Genomic DNA, 20,432 nt, shown 5'->3' with positions numbered 1-20,432 from the left:
ATTTGAGTCTATGAGTAAATAAACATCTGCAAACTGAAAAGTATATTTAATATTGTTATGAAAAATAGGGTGTGTGGAACACAGTCTCATGGAATGAACTCACCTTTCTCATCTGGATGTTCCCAACAGCTTAACAAAGTCACAGTTTAAAGGCCAGAATCACAGGTGACATAAATTGCCTTAAGTCTGTTGCTTCATTTACACTACCTCATTAACTGTAATCATAGGCAACTAGCTGGACCAAATTTTGATCAAAGTATTGGCTTTGTCAATCAGAAAAAGACTACAAGGTGAAACTGGTGAGAATCCCTTTTCATGGGTCTAAGAATCTAACATGAGACCTCCTCAAAGGGAAGAAAATAAAATAAAAGGCACAGAAAGATGATACATGAAGTATGCAGTCTATCTCTGTTCAGTGGGGCAAAGCTTAAGATGCCTTTTCTCCCACTAAGAAATACTGGAGAAGGATTTCCTGTGGGTAAAGGAATTAGGGTTGACACCAGATGCACGGTCAAGACAATAGCCTGGTAGGTGTACAACACAAAGTAATAGTGAAAGCTTTTTGCAAAGCCCTGGAGGATGGTTATTGAGACAGAGAACAGCAGAAACCTTTCCCTCCATTAACACATGTAGACCTGATTGCCATCAGCATGCAATTCTAGTTTCTTTCACTTGAAAACATATCACTAACCACAAGTCTTGCACTTCTTACTCATATGATGTCCCTGGAACTGTTTTGGCAAACAGTATGAAGCAAAAAATTGTTTTTGTACTTTAGAATCCCAGTAGTTTTTCCTGCCAAACAAAGTAAGTCAGTCTATGTTTGCAAAATCTTTAACTGCCAGCTGTGTTTCTGGGACTGTCCTTCACATCCGTTGTATCTGAATAAGCCCAAACTAGTTCATTGATGGTCTCATATTATCTCATTCACATTTTTCAAATCTTTATTAGCTCTTAATAACTTTTCACAGATGTCAAAAAAGGAAACTGGATTCGTTTCAATGGGATTTCAAAAAGGAAGGTTTTAAAAGGAAAAGTGAGAAAAGCTCATGATCCAGAGAGATAAAAACTATCTGGTCTTGGTGCACAGGAAAAAAACCCTGATGTCTAATTAGTATCATGTAACCCACCTCTTGGCCTAAAAAAATAGTGAAAAAAACTTTTTTACTTCCCCTTCAGCACCATCTCACCCCCACAAATACTGCCCAGCTTTAATTATCCTTAAGGAGTACATATGATTCTCACCAGCTTGGTCATGAAGACAAAACAGATGTCACAGATTTTATCTTTCTAACTGAAATGTCTCCTCTCGAACACATAATTTGTATATAATGCAAGATACACATTTTTATGCAAGATTGCAGAACTGTTTCTAAAAGCCCACCCTGAATTTCTTCTCGGTGGCTAATGCAGTATGGCTTGTTTTCTCACCAGATAACCAGACAACAGATACATTAAGATGAAGTGAGGCCTTACATCTAGAACTGAGACTTTTGTTTAAGTTCCACAGGTCCAGGTTTTGAGCCTCTGGAACTCCTGGTCAGTGTTTGCTCTCATCAGCTTGCAAAGATGACTGTGATGCCCTAAATTCACCATCAATGGATGTCTGATTTAATGTATTTTTGCCACTAGAAGTCAGTCTATATCTGACTGGAGGGAAAGCACTGCCAACCTAAGTAAAAACTACAGTCCAATGTTACAATTTCCTTTCTTTAGTTTGAATGAAAAAGTTAATTATATCTCAGTTCAGATCTAGAAAACTTTGCTGTAGTTGTATATTTCATTGTAAAGAGATACATGTAATTCAGATGCCCATTCATGATTCTGTGTCATGGCAAGCTTAGAGTTTCTAGAGAAACAGATACAACTAACAACTGCACTGAAATTATTCTAACTACAGGTGTTCCTACATAAGACATCTTTAGCAGTTACTGCTAAGATGGTACACTCATCAGCTTCGTAACCACTTGCTATAAAACAAGCAATTATTCTTCCAAATATGAAGAATTTTGGTCTATGCATTTCACCGAGAAGCTTTTGCCAATCTTCTATTTGTTTCATTTTTCAAATTTAATATGATGCTTTATTGAGATTTACCCTTTCTTTCCCATAAGGACTACTTTTTCTACTGCCAGCTTTATAAAAGAGGCTTAAAGTTTACATTCACATTATCATAATATATTTTTACATTATTTTAAGTCCCATGGATAAATATCTCAGGCTTGTTAGAAAGACATCTCATTTCCCCTAGGAAAAAGTCCTGGTTTTTAAAAATCTTAAAATATATAAAAAATATTAAAAATGTTCTTTGAAGAATGGCTCTCTAAAGTATTAAGCTGTGTTTAATAATATTCCTTCTTTTACTAAAGCAATCATTTGCACCATGGATAGTCTGAATTAAAATAATCCATCAATGCATCATAGCTTAGTTACAGGCAGTGACACAAAGAGTGCCATGGCAACAAACCAATGGAACTACAGAAGTTTCATAGTGTCAACAGAAACAGGGAGTCTCAGCTAGGTGACTTTCTCAGAGAAGAAGCTGGAAATATTTGTAGAATCATTACTTTTAGAAATTATGTTTAGAAAGTGTTTAAAAAGGGCACAAGCCAGTTTTGATTGAGAGACAATTCTGAAGAAGGATGGTAGCATTTGGTCCCAGAACTAAACCCTGAATCTCCACTGGAAGTAAATAAGTATTAATGCAAAGCTCTTATAAGAGATCTTGACAGTCTAGGCAATATAGACACAATTATCCTCAATGAATTCATTATATTCTTACTCCCCTTGATACTAGCAGTCATGACATTTTCTGTAGATGAATTATTTCCTGAGGAAATCCTACATTACAGGACACTTCCGATTTCAGTCTCTTCACAGCTATCTATCTTCCAAGAGATAAGGATAGGTTCTAGAAAAAGACATTTAAAGCATGTGATTACTGACTTAAGAATTTACTTCAGGCTTTTCATAGGGTAGTTACCCAAGAAAAAAGTGACAAGCTAAAGTTCTTTCAGAAAGACTGTAAAAAAACTTAAATACTTAAAATATCTCTTTCAATGGCACCATTATTGTAGCACCCCAAGTTATAATATTCCAGGTTTCAAATCACAGAAGCCAGGAAAAAATAACTAAATTGAAAATGCCCCTACCACCTGAAAATAATTCCACTGTCAAGGAACTTTTTTTTGCTGAAGCTATTTTATAGATTTGCAAAGCTACCTGGAAAAAAATGCAGGATAAGAATAATGGCATTAAAAAGTTGTGTGACAGTTTCATTAGATGCTGATATTGCTTCTTCACTAATTACCAAAAAAAAAAAAAAAATCCCAACCCAAAACCTTGTGATGACAACAGGCAGGTATTTTTCAAGTCAAATCAATCTAGAAGGGTTTAGCTAGTATAATTAGAAAATGTCCTATCTCAAATGGCTCAGTGTTTACATAAGATCATCACAGAACAGAAGTCAAAATACACCATCAAAGACTATAAAGGGAAAAAAAGAGTTAAACAGAAAATAACTCTCTTTTTTAAAGCAGAAATCACAGTTGTATATGCTTACACAAAATAAAATAACTTACCTTGAAATAAATGAATCTTAATGAATGATTTTGTTATATTGATGGGGAACGATTAATGAAAGAGATAATATGAAGGAGGAAATCCTTCTACCTATAATTAAAGCTGTTATGCTGTTCTACAAAAGCTTTTGCAATACCATGATATATTCAGTCATTTTCCCTCAGTAGCTCATGAAATTCAGTCCTGGATACTATTGCTTTAATTATTATCATAATCTTTTGTTTCTGCTTACATGCACCGATTAAGATAATCATTTAAGCACCTTTTAACTCAAATATGTTTAGGTGTAGAGATAAATTTAAGCACAGCACACAATTCCAAACAAGTTTATCATAAGCGATTGCCCAGATGGACAATATGTGCATCTGGGCAATCAGGAGTGCAAAGTTTTCAGTTCTGGTTCATTAATAGTGATAAAAATCAGGAGTATTTATGGAAGAGAGAGGATTAAACAGTTCTAAAAGGAGTGAAAGGAGACACAGGACTGGATTGCTTGCTTTTTTGAGGACCACACAGTGGATGACATTTCCTGCTTCCTAACAAAGCTTTAAAAGTCAGAGAAGTAAACTTCCACTTAAACAGTGTCATAAAATTCAGAGGGAAAAGGGCTTGTGACCTTTGGCAGCTTATACTTTTCTAAAATAATAAAGCTTGTAAGACTCAAAGGTTATGTTGAGGGGTTCAATTTTTTTTTGTATTTGACAACTTTTGATTTTTCACAAAAAAAAATGTAGTACTTCTGGAGTTTAAGCCTAACATTGAAATGCACTCTCATACATTCAATCAGTTTTGTATCCTGAAAAGGTCTGCCTCAAACTATGCTCTGAATTTCTACCTTTTTACTCTCTTATGCAAATGAAAAAGTGTTCCTTCTTTCAGAGTAAAATTTCATTTATATACATATGAACAGCTTAAGTAAAATCTATTAAAATGTCAATGCAGTCATTATGTATTTTTCAAATTTCAAAGACGAATGCATCTGGGCTTGTTCTTCAGCACAGTCAACAATATAACTACAGAGACCATTTCTTAAACACCTGAATTCTTTCCAACAAGAGATTTTTTCTAGGCAATGAAATCCATGGGTTTATTTACCTTTTTTTCCCTAATATAAAGTGTTTATTTTTTTATGTAATGCATAAAAATTTTAATGAGAAAGATGGTGGTGACACACACCTTCAACATGTCTAAAACTGTGTGCCACAAATCACAACAGGACAATCAAATAACTAATATCCAAAGTATGACATATAGTCATGACAAACTGAAATACAAAGAAAATCTATTGTACAAAAAAAGCAAACTGCTTTGTTTTTTTTTTAATTAAATGTCTTTTTTAGCACAAGAGAAGTTAATAATGACGTAACTAGTGGCTTAACACAATAAAAAGAGCATTGTGCCTTCTCTTTCTCTTATATTTCTGTTTTTTTTTTCTTATTTTGAAATATTTTCCTTTTAAAACAAACCCTAAACCTTTTTTCTGCCAATCAATATTGACACTGGCTATAATGGAAAACACACCTCATAAAGTTACATCTTTAAGAAAAGTATTCTTGTTGTTTTTATTAATAGCATTGTGAAAGAAAAGTACATATTTGCTAAAATCAATGAAATCCCCAAGGTAGAAGCATTAGGCCATATAAGTTTCAAATGACTAACATTTTCATACACTTGCTTAATGAATTAAGAATTATTGGCTACTTATTTTAAAAAACAACCACTTTTTCTTTAAAGAACTATGAGGTATATCCTTCACTGTCAGCAATCCTTCCAGTACCATTCTCTTTTTAGAGTACAGGAGACTTCTACAGTCCTCTAGACTTAGAATATTAGCTCCCAAGAATCCCTACATTCCATCTGAATTCTGTATTAGAAAAACCTGACCAGAAGTCTTCAAAATAAAAATACACCAGCAAAGCTGTGCAGGAGAGCTGATAAAAGCAGCATGTGTCCATATTCACAGCCTACTACTCTCTCAATGTGAAGAAATATCTATCTAGCCTATTCAAAGGTAAATTCATCTCTGGCATTTTGACCACATAATGCTTACAATGAATTTAGTGTAAAGATCTAATTCGGGCAAGAAATTAATGTTCCAATCATGTATACATCCTCCCCTGAAGGAGATTATAGGCAATTAGAGAGGATGGTTTAAGTGTAGTTTCCAAGTTCTTTGACAGCTTCAACACGTAAAGGAGTCCAATGCTAAGTTTCTTAATCCTAGAGTGTCCTTGATGCCTCTTGGTGTCTTGGTGTTCATTCTTCTATTTCAAAATCTTTGGAAGATAGCCCTCCCACTACCATAAATAGTAAAAAGCAGCATGGAATAAATAATTATTATTGTTAGTAGTAGTAGTAGTATTAGTATTATTAGTATTGAATAGTTGAAGCAGAAAACACTGAGGGAGAAGAGAGGCAAAAGCCCTTATCTCTGTTACAGGGTTTTCTCACTCTGAGATTGCTCAGTGTGGCACGAATGGATTTGGCCTTCACAGAGTTTATGAAACTGGGACAGTATAGGAAGATAACTTCTTTGTTAAAGAGAAGTTATTTCAGGGTTTCTGAAGATCGAGGCTGACTCAGGAACCCATACCAATTCTCCCAGGAGAATGAGCAGGTAAATATTAACAAAGTTACATCTCCACATATAAGAAAAAAAAAGAACCAAAAAAACCCAAACAAAAGAAAACACAACAACTGTAAGTTCCAGTTTTTTCAGATTAATTCTTTTTCTTTTGGCACTTAAAAAATACTCTCATTTCCTCACTGTGCTGTGGTTTTTACATGCCTGCATAAGCAGAAAGCCTTATGCATCACAATCTTGCCATGAATGGAAGGAGCCCTCATACAGTCTCACAGGACTTCTTTTGACCTAAATTGGCCTTTCAAACATAACAGCGTTGCTTCAGAAGGCTTGGCTTACCCATCCAGTGACTGTGCTGGCTGGGATCTCCAACTCATTGGGAATAGAGAATCTGCTCCAGTTTGGGAGCCAACTGCTGGTGTAACACTGACAGATGCAGGACCCATATGCCCAGCTCTGGGTAGGATGCCTGTATCACTGGCATCTGGATGTCAGCATGCCTTCTCTGGCTCTACTTCTGGCTTTGCTGATAAACCCAATTGTGTGTTTGCCTGTTGTGGGTCAGCCTGCTGCTGTCCTGTACTCATGTTTTGTGGATTACTCAGGGGTTCCTCTCTATTAAGGAGTACCATCTGAGCATAGTATGCATCCCTCTATGCTTTCATAGACCACTACACATCTAATTCCAGTATTTCTACTGTTCCTGGTGATTTCAGCATAGATGATTAAATCTTGCAGGTGCAGCAAATCTGTAGAACGTGTAAATGCTCATTTCCTGTCTAGTGGCTAGGAAGTTATGCTGATATCATCCATTACCTTTTAATTCTATTTTTTTCTTTTATTGCTAGATATACTGCCTGGAATTGCAAGTGTAAGATTTGAATGACCAGAAAGACACTTTTATGAAGAGGAAAATACACATCATTAAAATGCTCTTTAATAGTGAAAAAACAAACAAACAAACAGAAAAAAAACCCCAAAAAAACCAAAAACAACAACAAAAAACACAACCAACAAAGACTGTGTAAAAATTTCAGAAAATACTAGTGATACCTACTTAAATATCTGCATGTGGCACCCTGGCAGACACCTTCTCAAAACTAAAAGAAATAAAATGCCGTTTAAGTAAAATTCTGTGCTCTGCTCTTGCTACTGTTCTTCCTTAGTTGCTCTGAAAAAGAGGCTTTTTATCTCTTGAGAATTAAAAGTACTGACCTAAGTACTTTTGAATAAACATTGATAATAGCCACAAATTAATAAATATCAACCATTTCCTTAGGAAAGAAATAGGAAAGGCTACTTTCTGTTTAAATTTGGAGTCTTCCAAAACCAGAGCCTATCCATGAGGGAGGTCACTGAATCTCATTCTAGAGCAAGGCTTAATGGCATGTGCACTCCTATATCCAGGAGAAGCAGCTACAAGCACTTCATGCCAAGCCTCCTACACGTAGATAATTTATACCCTCATCAGGAATAATCTATCTGGGAGTTGAGGGAACTTTTGTAGAATGAAAGCCAAATGCTGCTAATTGGCCTTGGCAAACACTGGAAGTGTGGGGGGCAGCACAAAGCCAGTAGCCTAAATGTGCAAGGACTAGACATGCTGCAACCCTCTTCCTCTCCCACAGCATGTGCACAGCCTTATGTGGCCTAAAATGCAAATGTGTGGAATCTTAAGTAGACGCAAATAAGAATCCCTAGGATGGCCTCAATGCAATGCCAGTGACCAGAGCAGGCCTTTCTACGGGAAGGTGCATTTTCTCCTGCTAGCCAGCTGACATACGTGTTCAGTCTTCCACAGGCACAGGTTTAGGAGCCCACAACTAGGTGTTCAACTAAAATACTCTAGGGTTTTTTTGTGCCAGCTGCAAAACATAACAATTAATAACGACAAGACACTAAATGCAGAAACTGTTTTTCAGTTTGAGGATGTCAAGCTTGGGCTTATAATAAACAAAACCAAGTATTTTTTTCTTGCTTTGACAGACTAATGCAACATCATATCCCTGAAAATTTGTACTGCTTCATACCTTCTTACATAGGTTCTGATAAATATTATTTATGTTTAGAACATCTAATACTTTTTCTTCAAAGGGAGGATCATATTCAGCATTTGATTCTCCTTAACTACATGATTTGTAAAGGATGAAAAACACTGCCTTGATCATTACCATTACAGACATGTAAATGTAAAAATTGTTTGAGAGAGAACAAAAAAAAGACAGCAAGTTTAGCAGGACAGTCTTTCAATGATACTTTTTCAAGTCCCAAATACTTTGTTCTTAGAATTAACAGAGTGCTTACTCTTATGTCCAGAATTGCCTGCTGACTATATACTGTTCTTAATTAAGCCTTGAAATTCTAATCCATAACAGAAATTTTGGTTGTAAAATGTTGGTTGTTTTGAATACTGAGACAGTGAGTCCAGACTTTTAGTTTAAATCTCACCTGTAAATGACCTTCTCAGAGACTGTACAGAGATTCTTTATGATATGTCTGTTACATATCAAGGCCCCACTAAAACTCTAGCTTTGTTTCATTAATTTTCAACAAAATTAACACTCTTTTCCATGCTGTGGACTAAGAAGCATTTCCTCTTAGCCTGAAGAAAGCTGACCAGTCCCATACTGGTAGTTTGTCCCTTCAAATCTTTTCAAATGATGCCATTTTGGAATTGCAAAAAGCCAAGTGGCTTTATCAATGGCCTAGGAGACAGCTCCTACAGATAAGGTGTTCTCTATAACAACTGTTCTCTACTGCAGGACTCTCTTGCACTGGGAGGAGGACTTCTGAACTCTAGACACAGACATATATCCACCACCGATTTTTCTTTCTCCTTAAAGAGAGCAGTAAAGGCAGCTAATCCAGCACCTCTATGCTAAAAAACCCAAAAGAATGAAATCATTATGATTAAAATCTATATGTTGAGCAGAAGATACAATTGAAGGGAAGAACAGAATAACAAATACAAAGTGCAAAACAAGCCAATGATACACACTTTAAATCACTAGCTATAATAAATATCTAGGATACCTATTACAATTTACAATACATTAATTCAAAACTGAATTCTGTGAGGCTCTATCAAAGAGGTATAGTTGTACAGTAATCTAAAATGGTACATATCTAAAAAGGAATCTCCTTAAAACGTGAGAAATGTAAAAGGAGAAAATTCATTGGCTAAGTGCTGTGCATAATTAAAAAAGAGAGTCCAGCCCCAATTTGCAGCTTTTGTGACTATTATGTGTGTGTGTGTGTGTGCCTAAATATGATACCATGTAATTACACATAACTACTTCACTTGTGAAAATGCTATCTTTCTTCTCATAGTCCCTTTTTAATTTCTAAATTCTAATACAATGACATTTTAGCAGCAACTAATAGAAATAACAATTTAATCAACTTTTGGGGTAATATACTTCAGAACAGAGAGCATGCTCTACAAGTCTGACTCATTTATTTAACCAATATTTGTATTCCCTTAAATGTTATGTACTTAAAAGTCTGTAAAAGTGGCTGCACTTTCCAAGTTAACCCAGGAAAAACAGAACTAAATCTTCAGGTTTTATAGCACTGGGGAAGTTTGAACACATAGGTTCCATGTCAATATTTAATTTTCTATTTATTTATGCCTCACATTCAGAAACAAACAAAGAAGCAAACAAACAAAAAGTGACTAGCAGATACCTGATGAAATAACTCAGAGTTAAAAGCAGCATTAAACAATAGCATTCACAGGAATCTCAGCTGTCCATGATCCATTTAAGTGTTTTCTGTATGCAGACTAAAACCCTACCCTTTCCCAGCTCCCAGGATAAAAAGAGGGCACAGAGTGCTGCCCTTCACATCCATTGCAAAGGAGTATGAGTGATGTTTAAGGCGTATTTCTAGTGTTTTATTTTTTAAAGGACTTGAAATGAGAAATATTTGAAATCTTTGAAACTGTCATTAATGTTTTCAAAAAAGTGATGAAAAATATCACTTACTTGCCCAGCATGCCCATGAAATATCTTTTTCCCCATTTTTATTTATTTATATAAAATCAACACCTTTCCTTTCTTGATGAATGCTGTGATTGAAAAAAAATGAAAAAAGTTTTCTGAAACGAGGACACTTACTGCCCTCACCTATATCTTTACAAACACCATAGAAGGTATAATTCCTCCTGGTGAACCCACACATTAGTTTATGCTGTCTATACTTTTCAAGCCACCTTACTTCAGAGAAATACAGGGCAAAACCCCAAATCATAGCTGAATGCAGACTCCATTATAGTTCTGTTGATGTACCTGAAGAAGAAAATTCTCCTTCAGCTTCTAAAGGCTGCAGAAACTCCTCCATTTCTTTTAATGACCTATTCCCTCTGTTTGATTCAATACAGCCCACTGGCTATGGAAATGACAACACTCAGCAGGAGACAACAAAATGGTCAACAAACAGGGCAGAGATATATCATTTTCTTCAAATAGTTTCTCAGGAATTAAATGACACACCACTGTACGTGTACATGTCCTGCTCAGATAATTTTTTTTTTATTAAATGAAACTGCATGCTTCTATATATATAGTTTCCATATGAAATGCAGATTTAAGTGTACTGCTCCAAGCTCCAATTGCAAAACAATTTGCTGCTTCCCACACCTCCCCAGTCTCTTTTTAGCATATAACCCCTTGGGCAGCAAGTGCTCGGGTGTTGTACCTTTGCCATAACTCCAGATTGAAAGCCCTGCCCTTATGGAGTCAATCTGATGCATTTGCTATGACTGGGACAAATTGGAGTATGCAAATTAGCACCTTTTGAGTCTCCTGAACCCAGGAAATTCTCTTGCTACGTGTTCCAGCTAATGGACCTGAGATGTCCTTTGTAACAGTGCTGTCTGTGCAACTCCTTTAACCTTTTCAGATTCTGATCTAGCCTTTGTTCCTAGCCCTTTTTAGAATCGTGCAATGTATCAAGTTAACCTCTGTTATAATTTAAACTGGTGTAACACCAGAGCCATATCATAGCATGCAGTGGCATTTACACATGTTTAAAGTGCAAAGGAGCATCCAACAATGAATAGAGGCCCACAACATTAAAATTTCTAAGGGAGCTTTTTCTGCTTACTTTCAGCTTCAAATACTTATCTTTACCCTGAATCACTTAAACTAGTAGACAATAAACAATTAGATTTCTAAATTTCTAAATAAATTAGCATCAAGGTTAAGAGTTTGCCTTTCATGACAAGAGTATGATCTTCTGAGAAGACTGTCAATCTACAGAGTACTTGAGGAGCAATTGCAGATCAAGGATTAACAGATTCCTAGGTAGATTTTGTAGAAATCTACAGAAAGAAGCAGAAAGATGAAACAGCATTATCCTCAAATCAAAAAGGTAAAGCTGCTACTGGAGATGCCTTGTGCCTGGAAAGGCACACTGCAAAGCAAGATAGTAATCTTTTCTTACCAGAGTCCTGTGACTCATTTTCATAACATTTCAGCATTTACACTGACTTCCTGCCTTTAAACTGTGTTTGGTTATGATTGAACAGTTAATAACCACATTTCATGTCACCCCAAATTACTGCTTCCAAGTAGATTGTGTGCCTATCTTTCCTCAACACAGCATTTAGTGTGCTGCTATTCTCCTCTCTTGCTGATTTTTTAAATTTTTTTTTTATTTTGTTCTTAATTTAACATTATTTTGTCCTGTCTACTTAGAATTGTATCTTTTCTAGAAAGCTATACTTTTATCAGGATATATACCATCTCTTACAGCATAAATCCATCCCTATTCATTTTATACTAAAGCACTACAGAATCCCATTTATTACTGTTTTATTTCTGTTTTGGAATTACTAAGTTGAACTGTATAATCATCAACTAGTCTAGAGAAAACATGGTTGCATACTAAATGCTTTTGATTTTAGATAGAGATGTAGATTAAATAAATGTCTTTTTTGCTCCCTTTGTTTAGATAGAGATGTAGATTAAATAAACGTCTTTTTTGCTCCCTTTGTTCAGTTTCTGGACCGCATTTTGTTGAGAGCATTTGGTGTTGTTCCCTTTGGTTTTGTACTCAAAATCTCTGGATGCCACTTAATGTCAGGAAAAAACCTCATAAATATAGGCTCTACTTGACAACCAGGAAGTTCAGATTCAAAATTTAAGCACACAGAGTCAATCTATGCCCTACAGAAATCATTCCCCCCTAGAACTTCTTTATGATGTCCAAACCTTCAGTTCTGACTTGCCGTGTACCTGTTCTGTCTCATTGCATTTATGCACAGTTCTTTGCCAATTGCTTTGCTGTGTGGTTTGATCAGTAACAACCATTTCCTCTTAATTAATCTACTTAATTTCCTTTTTATTTTTGGCTCCTGATGCATAACTTAACCTCTATGTCATCCCAAAAACTTTTACTTTCAGACGGCACAGATCTATGTTCTCCAACATACCCTAAGTTTTGTCAGCCTTTTCACATTTTCCTCTTTTCATCTGCCTTTAACACATGCTAACAGATGTCAGTTAGTAACCTACCCCTTGAACCCAATGCAGACAGGAAGCTGAACAGGTCTGAACAGTCTTCTTCATTCTCAGAAAGTGTACTGCTGACATCATCATTAGCAATTGCCCTTCACAAATTTCCAAGCCAGTAGAAGTCTTTTCTCCTGACACCTTTTACAGCCTGGAAAAATCCTCCATCAGTACTACCATCTGCTGCTTCCTCACCTTTAGTCTTGTGTCACCATTTCTGTGTTGACTAGTGTTATACAGAGAGAACCTCATCATGTAATACTCAGAATGACTGAAAATAGTAAATGATTAGATAAATCTTCACCCTAATATTTTATTGCACTCCAACACTTTCCTGTCTCTTTTCCCACTTTTTAGATTTTCTTGTCAGATGGGACTCCTTTATAATAATTCAAATATTGGAAGAAATGAGACTCCCACTCAGCTTTAGCCTAGCCAGTCAACTTCTTTTTTTTGCTATTGCCTCTATCTAATGAAAACACTACAAAACATTTGTGGGGGAAGAAAAATTTTAGAGTTTTGTATCTCATTCACTTACAATTATTCATACTGCTTGACTGATTTTAATACCTAACTAACAATGGGCTTACAAGGCAAAGTATTGTTACTTTTTTCCCTTTAGGAGAAAGTTCTGTTTCTCCATTACACTGTTAATTGTGTGTAACACTTTTACCATCCAAAATTGTTCACTACTGCAAAAAAATAAATAACTTGCTTTGTTTACTGTTCTCTAATTTACCTTAACAAAACATTTTCACAAATTTTGCCCAATCTAAACTGGTTGCATGCTTAACACACATATTTACAATGCATAGAGAACTTTACCCACATACTCCCCAGCAAAATGATTTTTTTAATAAAGGTGTCATTGGCTTATCATATTCTAATCTAGTTATAATGAATTAATAGCAACATCTTCCAAACATGACTAAATACTGTAGTGAAACTGAAAACTAAATTCTTTCCACTTTTTTTCCAGAAAGCTTGATAGAATACCATTGCTCTAAAAACGTATGTCTATAATTCTACAAAAATAGTGACAGAAAACCATGACAAGACCCATTTGGACAACAGAGAAATGGTATAAAAGTTCCCTTCAAATTTGATCTTTCATTCTATACCTTCTATATGTGATAACATTGATTTACAAACTCAATGATAAAACTGCATTAACTTGAGGAGTTTGTGAGAACATTTTCCTGATAACAACTTCCAATTTCTCTGACTGAAGATGGGAAAAAGCCTTTTATTTTGTAACTACTGAGATATTAACAATCTTTGTTTGCATTCAGTTGATCATTCACGTGACCCTGAGTACTTCTGAGAGTCTCACAAATATAGTTCAATCTGTTATTTGCAGCTATTACACAGCTTGAAGAGTTGGATGGGATCAGCCCCTTGTGCACAATTGTAGATACAGCTTTACTTCAGTTTAGGAGTGCCGGTGGATGGGGTACTAGCTACCTGCAAATAGACGATTGTAAGAGTGTTCACTTGGAATGAAGAAACATTGATTTTCTTCTTTCCTGAGAAATTTAATCTTATCTGACATGCTCCAGAAAGCACACCAATGACTCAGCTACTCTATATGGTACTGGCATCATGTGGAATGACTCAGTAGAAACCATAGAAATTGTATTCATCTGCACATTTGCCTCGCAATTTATAAAGGCCCCTCTTTGAAACACAGGAGTATACTAAATTGACAAATAGGTTATATTTGTACAGTTTCATGTTAGTCTTATTATTACAGTGTTAAATACATTCATGAAAATAATTTTAAAAAGAATATCAAACTGTTAGGATGAGAGGTGTTATTTGGTTGCTCACAATGCTAGCAATTCATTAGGCTTTTTACATCCATAGGCTGTGGGTGGTTTTTTGTTGACTTTAATTAAAGAAAAGCTAAAATAACAACAATGGGTTTAATAGCCCATGGTTTCTCTATAGGATGAACATAAAGAGACAACTAAATCTTCCATGAAGTTCCATCCACCATCAGAGGCTTCCAGTGGAGTGAAAAGCATATGAACCAAGACTGCAAGACTGCATGGAAAGTCTGGGACTACAGCATGGGGCAAAGCCAAATTGCAGCATTTGAGTCATTTGTAGCTTCCAAGTAGCTCAGATTCTGCTCCCACTCTAGGGTGACATTCCATAATCAAGGCTGTGGTGATACTGAGGTTTCTAGGAACTAAAACAAGGTCTTACAGGCCTTGTGCATATTTCAGATGACTTTGTTGGGTCATCTTGGACACAACTGGACATCCACTACAGGTATCCTCTGTACATTGTTAACCAATTCGTTCAAGGTAAGTGGCTTGTAGTTTGTGACTTTTGACTCAATAAAGAATACAACCTATATAGGGTCAGATTGTTTTCACTGAGGTTGTTTTTCCTTAGATCTTAATGGGAACCTGATTTTTCTTCTCTCATTGAATCTGATACTGCAATTACAAAGATTTTTCTTCACCACAAAATACTTAATGGAAGAGAAAGGTACAACACAAAGTAAAAGGCAAATGCAAGTCGCATAAATGTTCGAAGATAACATTCAACAAGGTTTATGAAAAGCTTCTGGGAAGGTGGGTGGGGACCTTTAAGGAACAGAGGAGACTTCAGTAATTGTCATCCACTTGTAAATCACAGGTGCAAAACAGATCTTGCTATGGGAATAAATGAGATTGGTAGTTTTTTTCTCTGTCTAGTTCAGTAGTTCAATTCTATCAAATCTATCAAATTATCTACGGTGCAATAACTTTAGGTACATAACAGAAATTACTATGGTCTTTCAATTAATTTGATTTTGGATTATGTTTGGTTTGGTTTTGTTTGTGTGTTTTGAAACTCATGGTGCAAATCTACATCATAAGGGTTGTTCATGCCAGTGCTCACAATTGAACATGCCCACAACAAGAAGAAAAGGATACACTTTTTGTTGCATTGACACTTCGATATCCTTCCAATATAAGGATTTCTTCACACAAAATGAGGCAGGATAGTAGCATAACTACTGAGTGTCCACTACTAAGAGAAGTAGTGTCTAAGTTACTGTGTATGTAATGAGTACATAATGCTATATGAAAGTGTTAGAGTTTCTTAACAGTTGAATAGGCACTACTGAAGCAAAGAATGCAATTATGAAAGTTATCACTCTTGTATGTAGAAATACAAAATGAGTACTGCTCACTACAGTTCAGATACATACTCCTATTATTATTACTTATACCATCTTTCCAACCTAGCCTGACTTTAAAACTATTCCATTTTGATTGATTCCAAATATTTAGTCTTTAAAAAGGCACTGGTGTTTTTAAAGGAAGAAACATGTATTTTCAAAATATTAAATTTTATTTGAAAATAATGTACATTATACTTTTAATTGTTTTACAGTTCAAATTGTAAGGTGTGTTCTTTTTTGTTCAAGAATTTTAAAAGCAACTAATTTAAATATGCAAAATTATCTTGAGTTGTTCATACGTGAACTTAAAAGCCATGCAACACAGGAAAATTAAGTAATTATGCCTCCAAGTTATTTACTGCAATTAAGCTCATTTATCATATGCAAATTAGTGCAAACTGGTCTCATTAGTTACTAAATTACTCAATATGAGCTGAACAATGTAGCACTCCAGTTTGTAATGAAAAATCCCTGTAGAGGCAAGCAGTATCAATTAAGCTAATTTGCATATGCAAATATATTCACTAACTTTCCCTTTTCTCTATATTTAGTTCTACATTTCCTGATCATTCCTGATTATAAGAATACTATGGAGTTACTGACCCTTTTTCACACCTTCTCAATAGCAACGAAGTTACAGAAAAAAATCCAGAGGTCCTGAAAAATTGATGAAAATCTTGCTATTTTTTACAACCAATTTAAGCCAAATTTTTAATGGTATGTACCAGAAATAATTTTTAACTGGATTTAGCTGATAGACAGATATATATACAGAAATATAAACCATAAGATATCTATTCTCATTATAATACCACTTTTCAGAAGAAAAAAAAAAGCACAAGACAAGAAAAACAAAGCCCATGATTTGGCAAATCTAAAATCTTGTCAAAGACTCATTAACATATTGGCATTATCTACTTCTCTCCTCCATTACATCCTACTCTGCTATTCATAATTCAGGTGATTTTACTTGGAAAACATTTAAAAGACATTACACTGACATAAAGATTCTGATGTAATAGTGTTTGAGCAATCATCTTTTGTGGTGGTTTTTTTTCCACAAGCACGGAGTGGATAGTGCCATTGGATTCAAACCTACCACTGGGAATCTCTTCAGCATGATATCCAGCAATCAGCTGTGACTTGGAGATTTTTTGACATAGAATCATACAATTTTAGACTGATTCAGGTTAAAAGGGTCCTTAAAGATCACCTAGCTCCGACTCCCTGTCATGGGCAGGGAACTTTCACTAGACCAAGTTGCTCAGAGCCCCATCCAACCTGGCCCTTCCAGAGATGGGGCAGCCACAGATTCTCTGGGAAACCTGTTCCAAAGCCTCACCACCCTCAGAATGAGGATGTGCATGAATGTTGTATTTCGTATGTAAGCTAAGTATAAGCCTCTTTGTATATCTAGATCTGTACAAAAGCCAAATTCAAAGATGCATCCAGCCTTAATCAACTGAAGTCCTTTAAAAGCATTAAATTCCCTTTATCAGGGTTTTTATTCAATTTTTCCATCTCTGGATTTATGTAAAGGTAATAGTGCGTTGATTTTTTTTTGGAGTTGATGAAGTCTGCCATTAACAGAATTAACTGTATGATCCCTGGGCACAAATTCTATCTCAGCTCAAAATCAATAACTTTTTTTACTTTTATTTTTCTCATGATGTTTTATGTTTCTCATGAGTTTTACTTTTCTATTTTCTGCACATAACTGCATATGGGAGAAAACCTTTAGTACCTGTATCAATCATCAATTAAGCAGTATTTAAACATTCAATTCCCTAATAATAATAAAAAAAAATCATGGATGAAGGCATTCTTCATTCAGTGATGACTAAGCATAAGCATTATATGTAAATACATGTATTTAATATGTAGGGACATGACTAATGTATATAATGTATACCTAGACATGTATATAATGCATACCTGCTTGTAGACTCAAAGTATAAAAATATCACAAGATGTACCTCCATTTCTGTTTTTGTAATGTCATTTCAAATAAGCTATACCTACCCTTTTAAAATCTACTGTATTATGCATATTTGTCTATCAATAAATATTGAAGTATCAAAATATTAAAAAGATTAGAGAGGCTCCTTAATTTCTGAGCTTACACTTAACCCAGTCTTCAACATATTAATAGCAAAAGGGATTACACAAACTATTAATTCAAATTCTTCAGATAGCAGACTCTGAAATCAAAATTCTCAAGGTATAATCAAGGTTGTTTACTTCACTTGCAAACAATACTTATCATGATACTTATTTAAAAATAATTTCTGTGAGTAGCAGACGAGGTGAGAACATGTTAGAACTGTATTCCACCATGGAGTCTGCCCAATTGTTGTTTTAAAAATCAGATTGTCTTCTGGTGATTATATTTCTATTTATTAGACCACAAGGCAGTACTTTGAAGTTCATTCTGATCTGTTTAGAAGTGGCGCATTTGAATGCATGACCCAGGTTTTTCTCAAAAAGGGTTGATTGCTCTGCTAAAATAAGACAAAATCTTAACATCTCATGATAAAGCTGTCACCACTATTAATTCATATTGTCCTTTATCCATTGTCAACAGTCTATCTCACAAATATCAGAGCGGAAATTTCTATTATAAACTGAGAGATTCATGGGAGAACTTTGATAAAAGCATTGTCTTCTTTGAAAAGGCCACACCTCAACAGATGTTCAATACCAGGCTGATGGTAATTTTGATTTAAAATCCTCAGGTTTGAGTACAAGTGCAATAGAGGGGTTTCTTTAGTAGTAGTATGATGAAGCTATATCCTGAAAACACCTTAATTTACCACAAATAAATTTTAAAAACCCCAAAAATCACCCCCCCTAAAAAAAAGAAACCACAAAAAAATCCCAACAACCCATAAGTGGAATCTAGTAAAAACAAGTATAAAAATCACTAGCTGTTTTAATAGGCAGTGAGTGAAAAATTCAAATATCAAGTAGTTTTCAAAGCGGCCATCCTAGTTTTATTCATTTTCATCCATAAAAGTCACACTAAATACCTAAAGAGTGTAAATAAATCAGTCTCAATGAGGTTTTGTTTATATATGAATTATAAATAATATGGTAAAAAACATACCTTTAGGATATATGATACGTTTACACACTCAGCATACTGACAAACTACATAAACTGAAATATCACAAAACTGCTAGTTCTTAATTTTTTTCTACATGTATGAGACAGCATAGCAAACACAATGCTGTAGATACCTGGCGCAGATCTCTGACACAATAACTACAACAAAAGTATTTGCTTATAGAACCATAAACTTGACCTAGACCTCTGCCAAGAGTGCACAACTAAGCAAATCATTTCATTCAAGATTCTTGTTCCAAAGAAAAATTAATTCTACTAGTTAATTTAACATTTCCTAAAATTATCTTTGTTGCTATTCTGCATTTAGTTACTCTATAAAGATGTGAAAATTCTGACATTATCTATAGTGCTTTTGAATACCACAGCTGAGTTAGTAAAGAGAGATAGCTCTCAATCATTTCAAATTAAGTGGAATATTTCTCATGATAATATCCTAATTTACCTCTCTCGTACCTCTCAAAAGATAATACACCAGACAATATATTTGCATTGAGAAGTTGTGTACATTGCTAAATAAGAGAAGTTATTCAGTGCCACACTTGGAAAAGACAGTGTGGGTTTTATTTCCATAGTGCTGAGTTTGCCTTACTGCAAAGAACATCACATTTCCTTCTTAATTGCTTGTACTCCACATTTGATTACTTCAACCTAAGAAAGTTTGTAGTAACCCTGACAAAATAAATCAAGCACAAGGATGTTTCCATCGGGTCATTGTTTTTCAGTTGAGTCTTCCTGGAATATGATGACTTGTGTCATGTGACAAACTTGTTTGACAAATACCAGATCAGTTTTCAGCCCAAAGCTAAGATGCATGCTTCTATTCATTTTTTAATCTCTAAAAATTGCCCCAAATTTGTGATATATAATTGTGACAACTGGGATATCATGGAGAAAAGCAGTGCTCATAAACCAAAGTGGAGAAAAACCCCTCAACCCTAAATTGATACATGACATAAGACAAATCACCAACACAAAATACTAGTTTATACACACATTCACACAAATACATAAGGGCATTCTGCACGCAAACACCTGCTGCACAATTCTAAACAACAAAATACTGTGATTCAGCAAAAAAGAACACTTGCCTTCCCTCTCATTAACAGTCTCCCAATAATGGACTTTCAAAATAGAAAAAAATACGAGAATAAAAAATAATCTCATCAATATAAGTGCTGTCAACAATAGTATTCAAATTATCGGCAGAAATATGACTAGGTAGATATTTTTATTTTTCTTGGAAAAGCCATTTTTTTACCTGTAAAATATGACTTCCCAAATGTGATTCAAATACTTCAATGGCAAGGGCACTGGGACTTCTCCTGCGCTGGGCACCTATAACTGAATAAAAAACAGTTATGTTGTAAGGTCTACACATTCATTTCTCATGCATCCTCATCACTGACATTAACTCTTTAAATGTTTTGCATCTTAATATACCAGT

At 34.9% G+C, this 20,432-nt stretch overlaps 1 protein-coding gene across 4 annotated transcripts in view; it reads right to left on the bottom strand.

Moving 5' to 3' along the window:
- The window catches only part of NPAS3 (neuronal PAS domain protein 3), a 596,091-nt gene that overhangs the window by 278,173 nt on the left and 297,486 nt on the right, over window positions 1–20,432 (bottom strand). For 3 of the 4 annotated variants that reach the window (XM_066188407.1, XM_066188408.1, XM_066188409.1), the window contains one exon: window positions 20,247–20,329. In XM_066188407.1, the coding sequence (XP_066044504.1) occupies window positions 20,247–20,329 (83 nt within the window). The remainder of the gene's footprint in view (window positions 1–20,246; window positions 20,330–20,432) is intronic. The other variant, XM_066188410.1, reaches the window with a different exon arrangement.

This window comes from Chamaea fasciata, unplaced genomic scaffold, assembly GCF_029207755.1.
Source record: "Chamaea fasciata isolate MVZ Bird 193981 ecotype frontalis unplaced genomic scaffold, bChaFas1.0.hap1 SCAF_7, whole genome shotgun sequence".
Lineage (NCBI taxonomy): Eukaryota > Metazoa > Chordata > Aves > Passeriformes > Sylviidae > Chamaea > Chamaea fasciata.
This window is presented reverse-complemented; position numbering and strand designations above follow the sequence as displayed.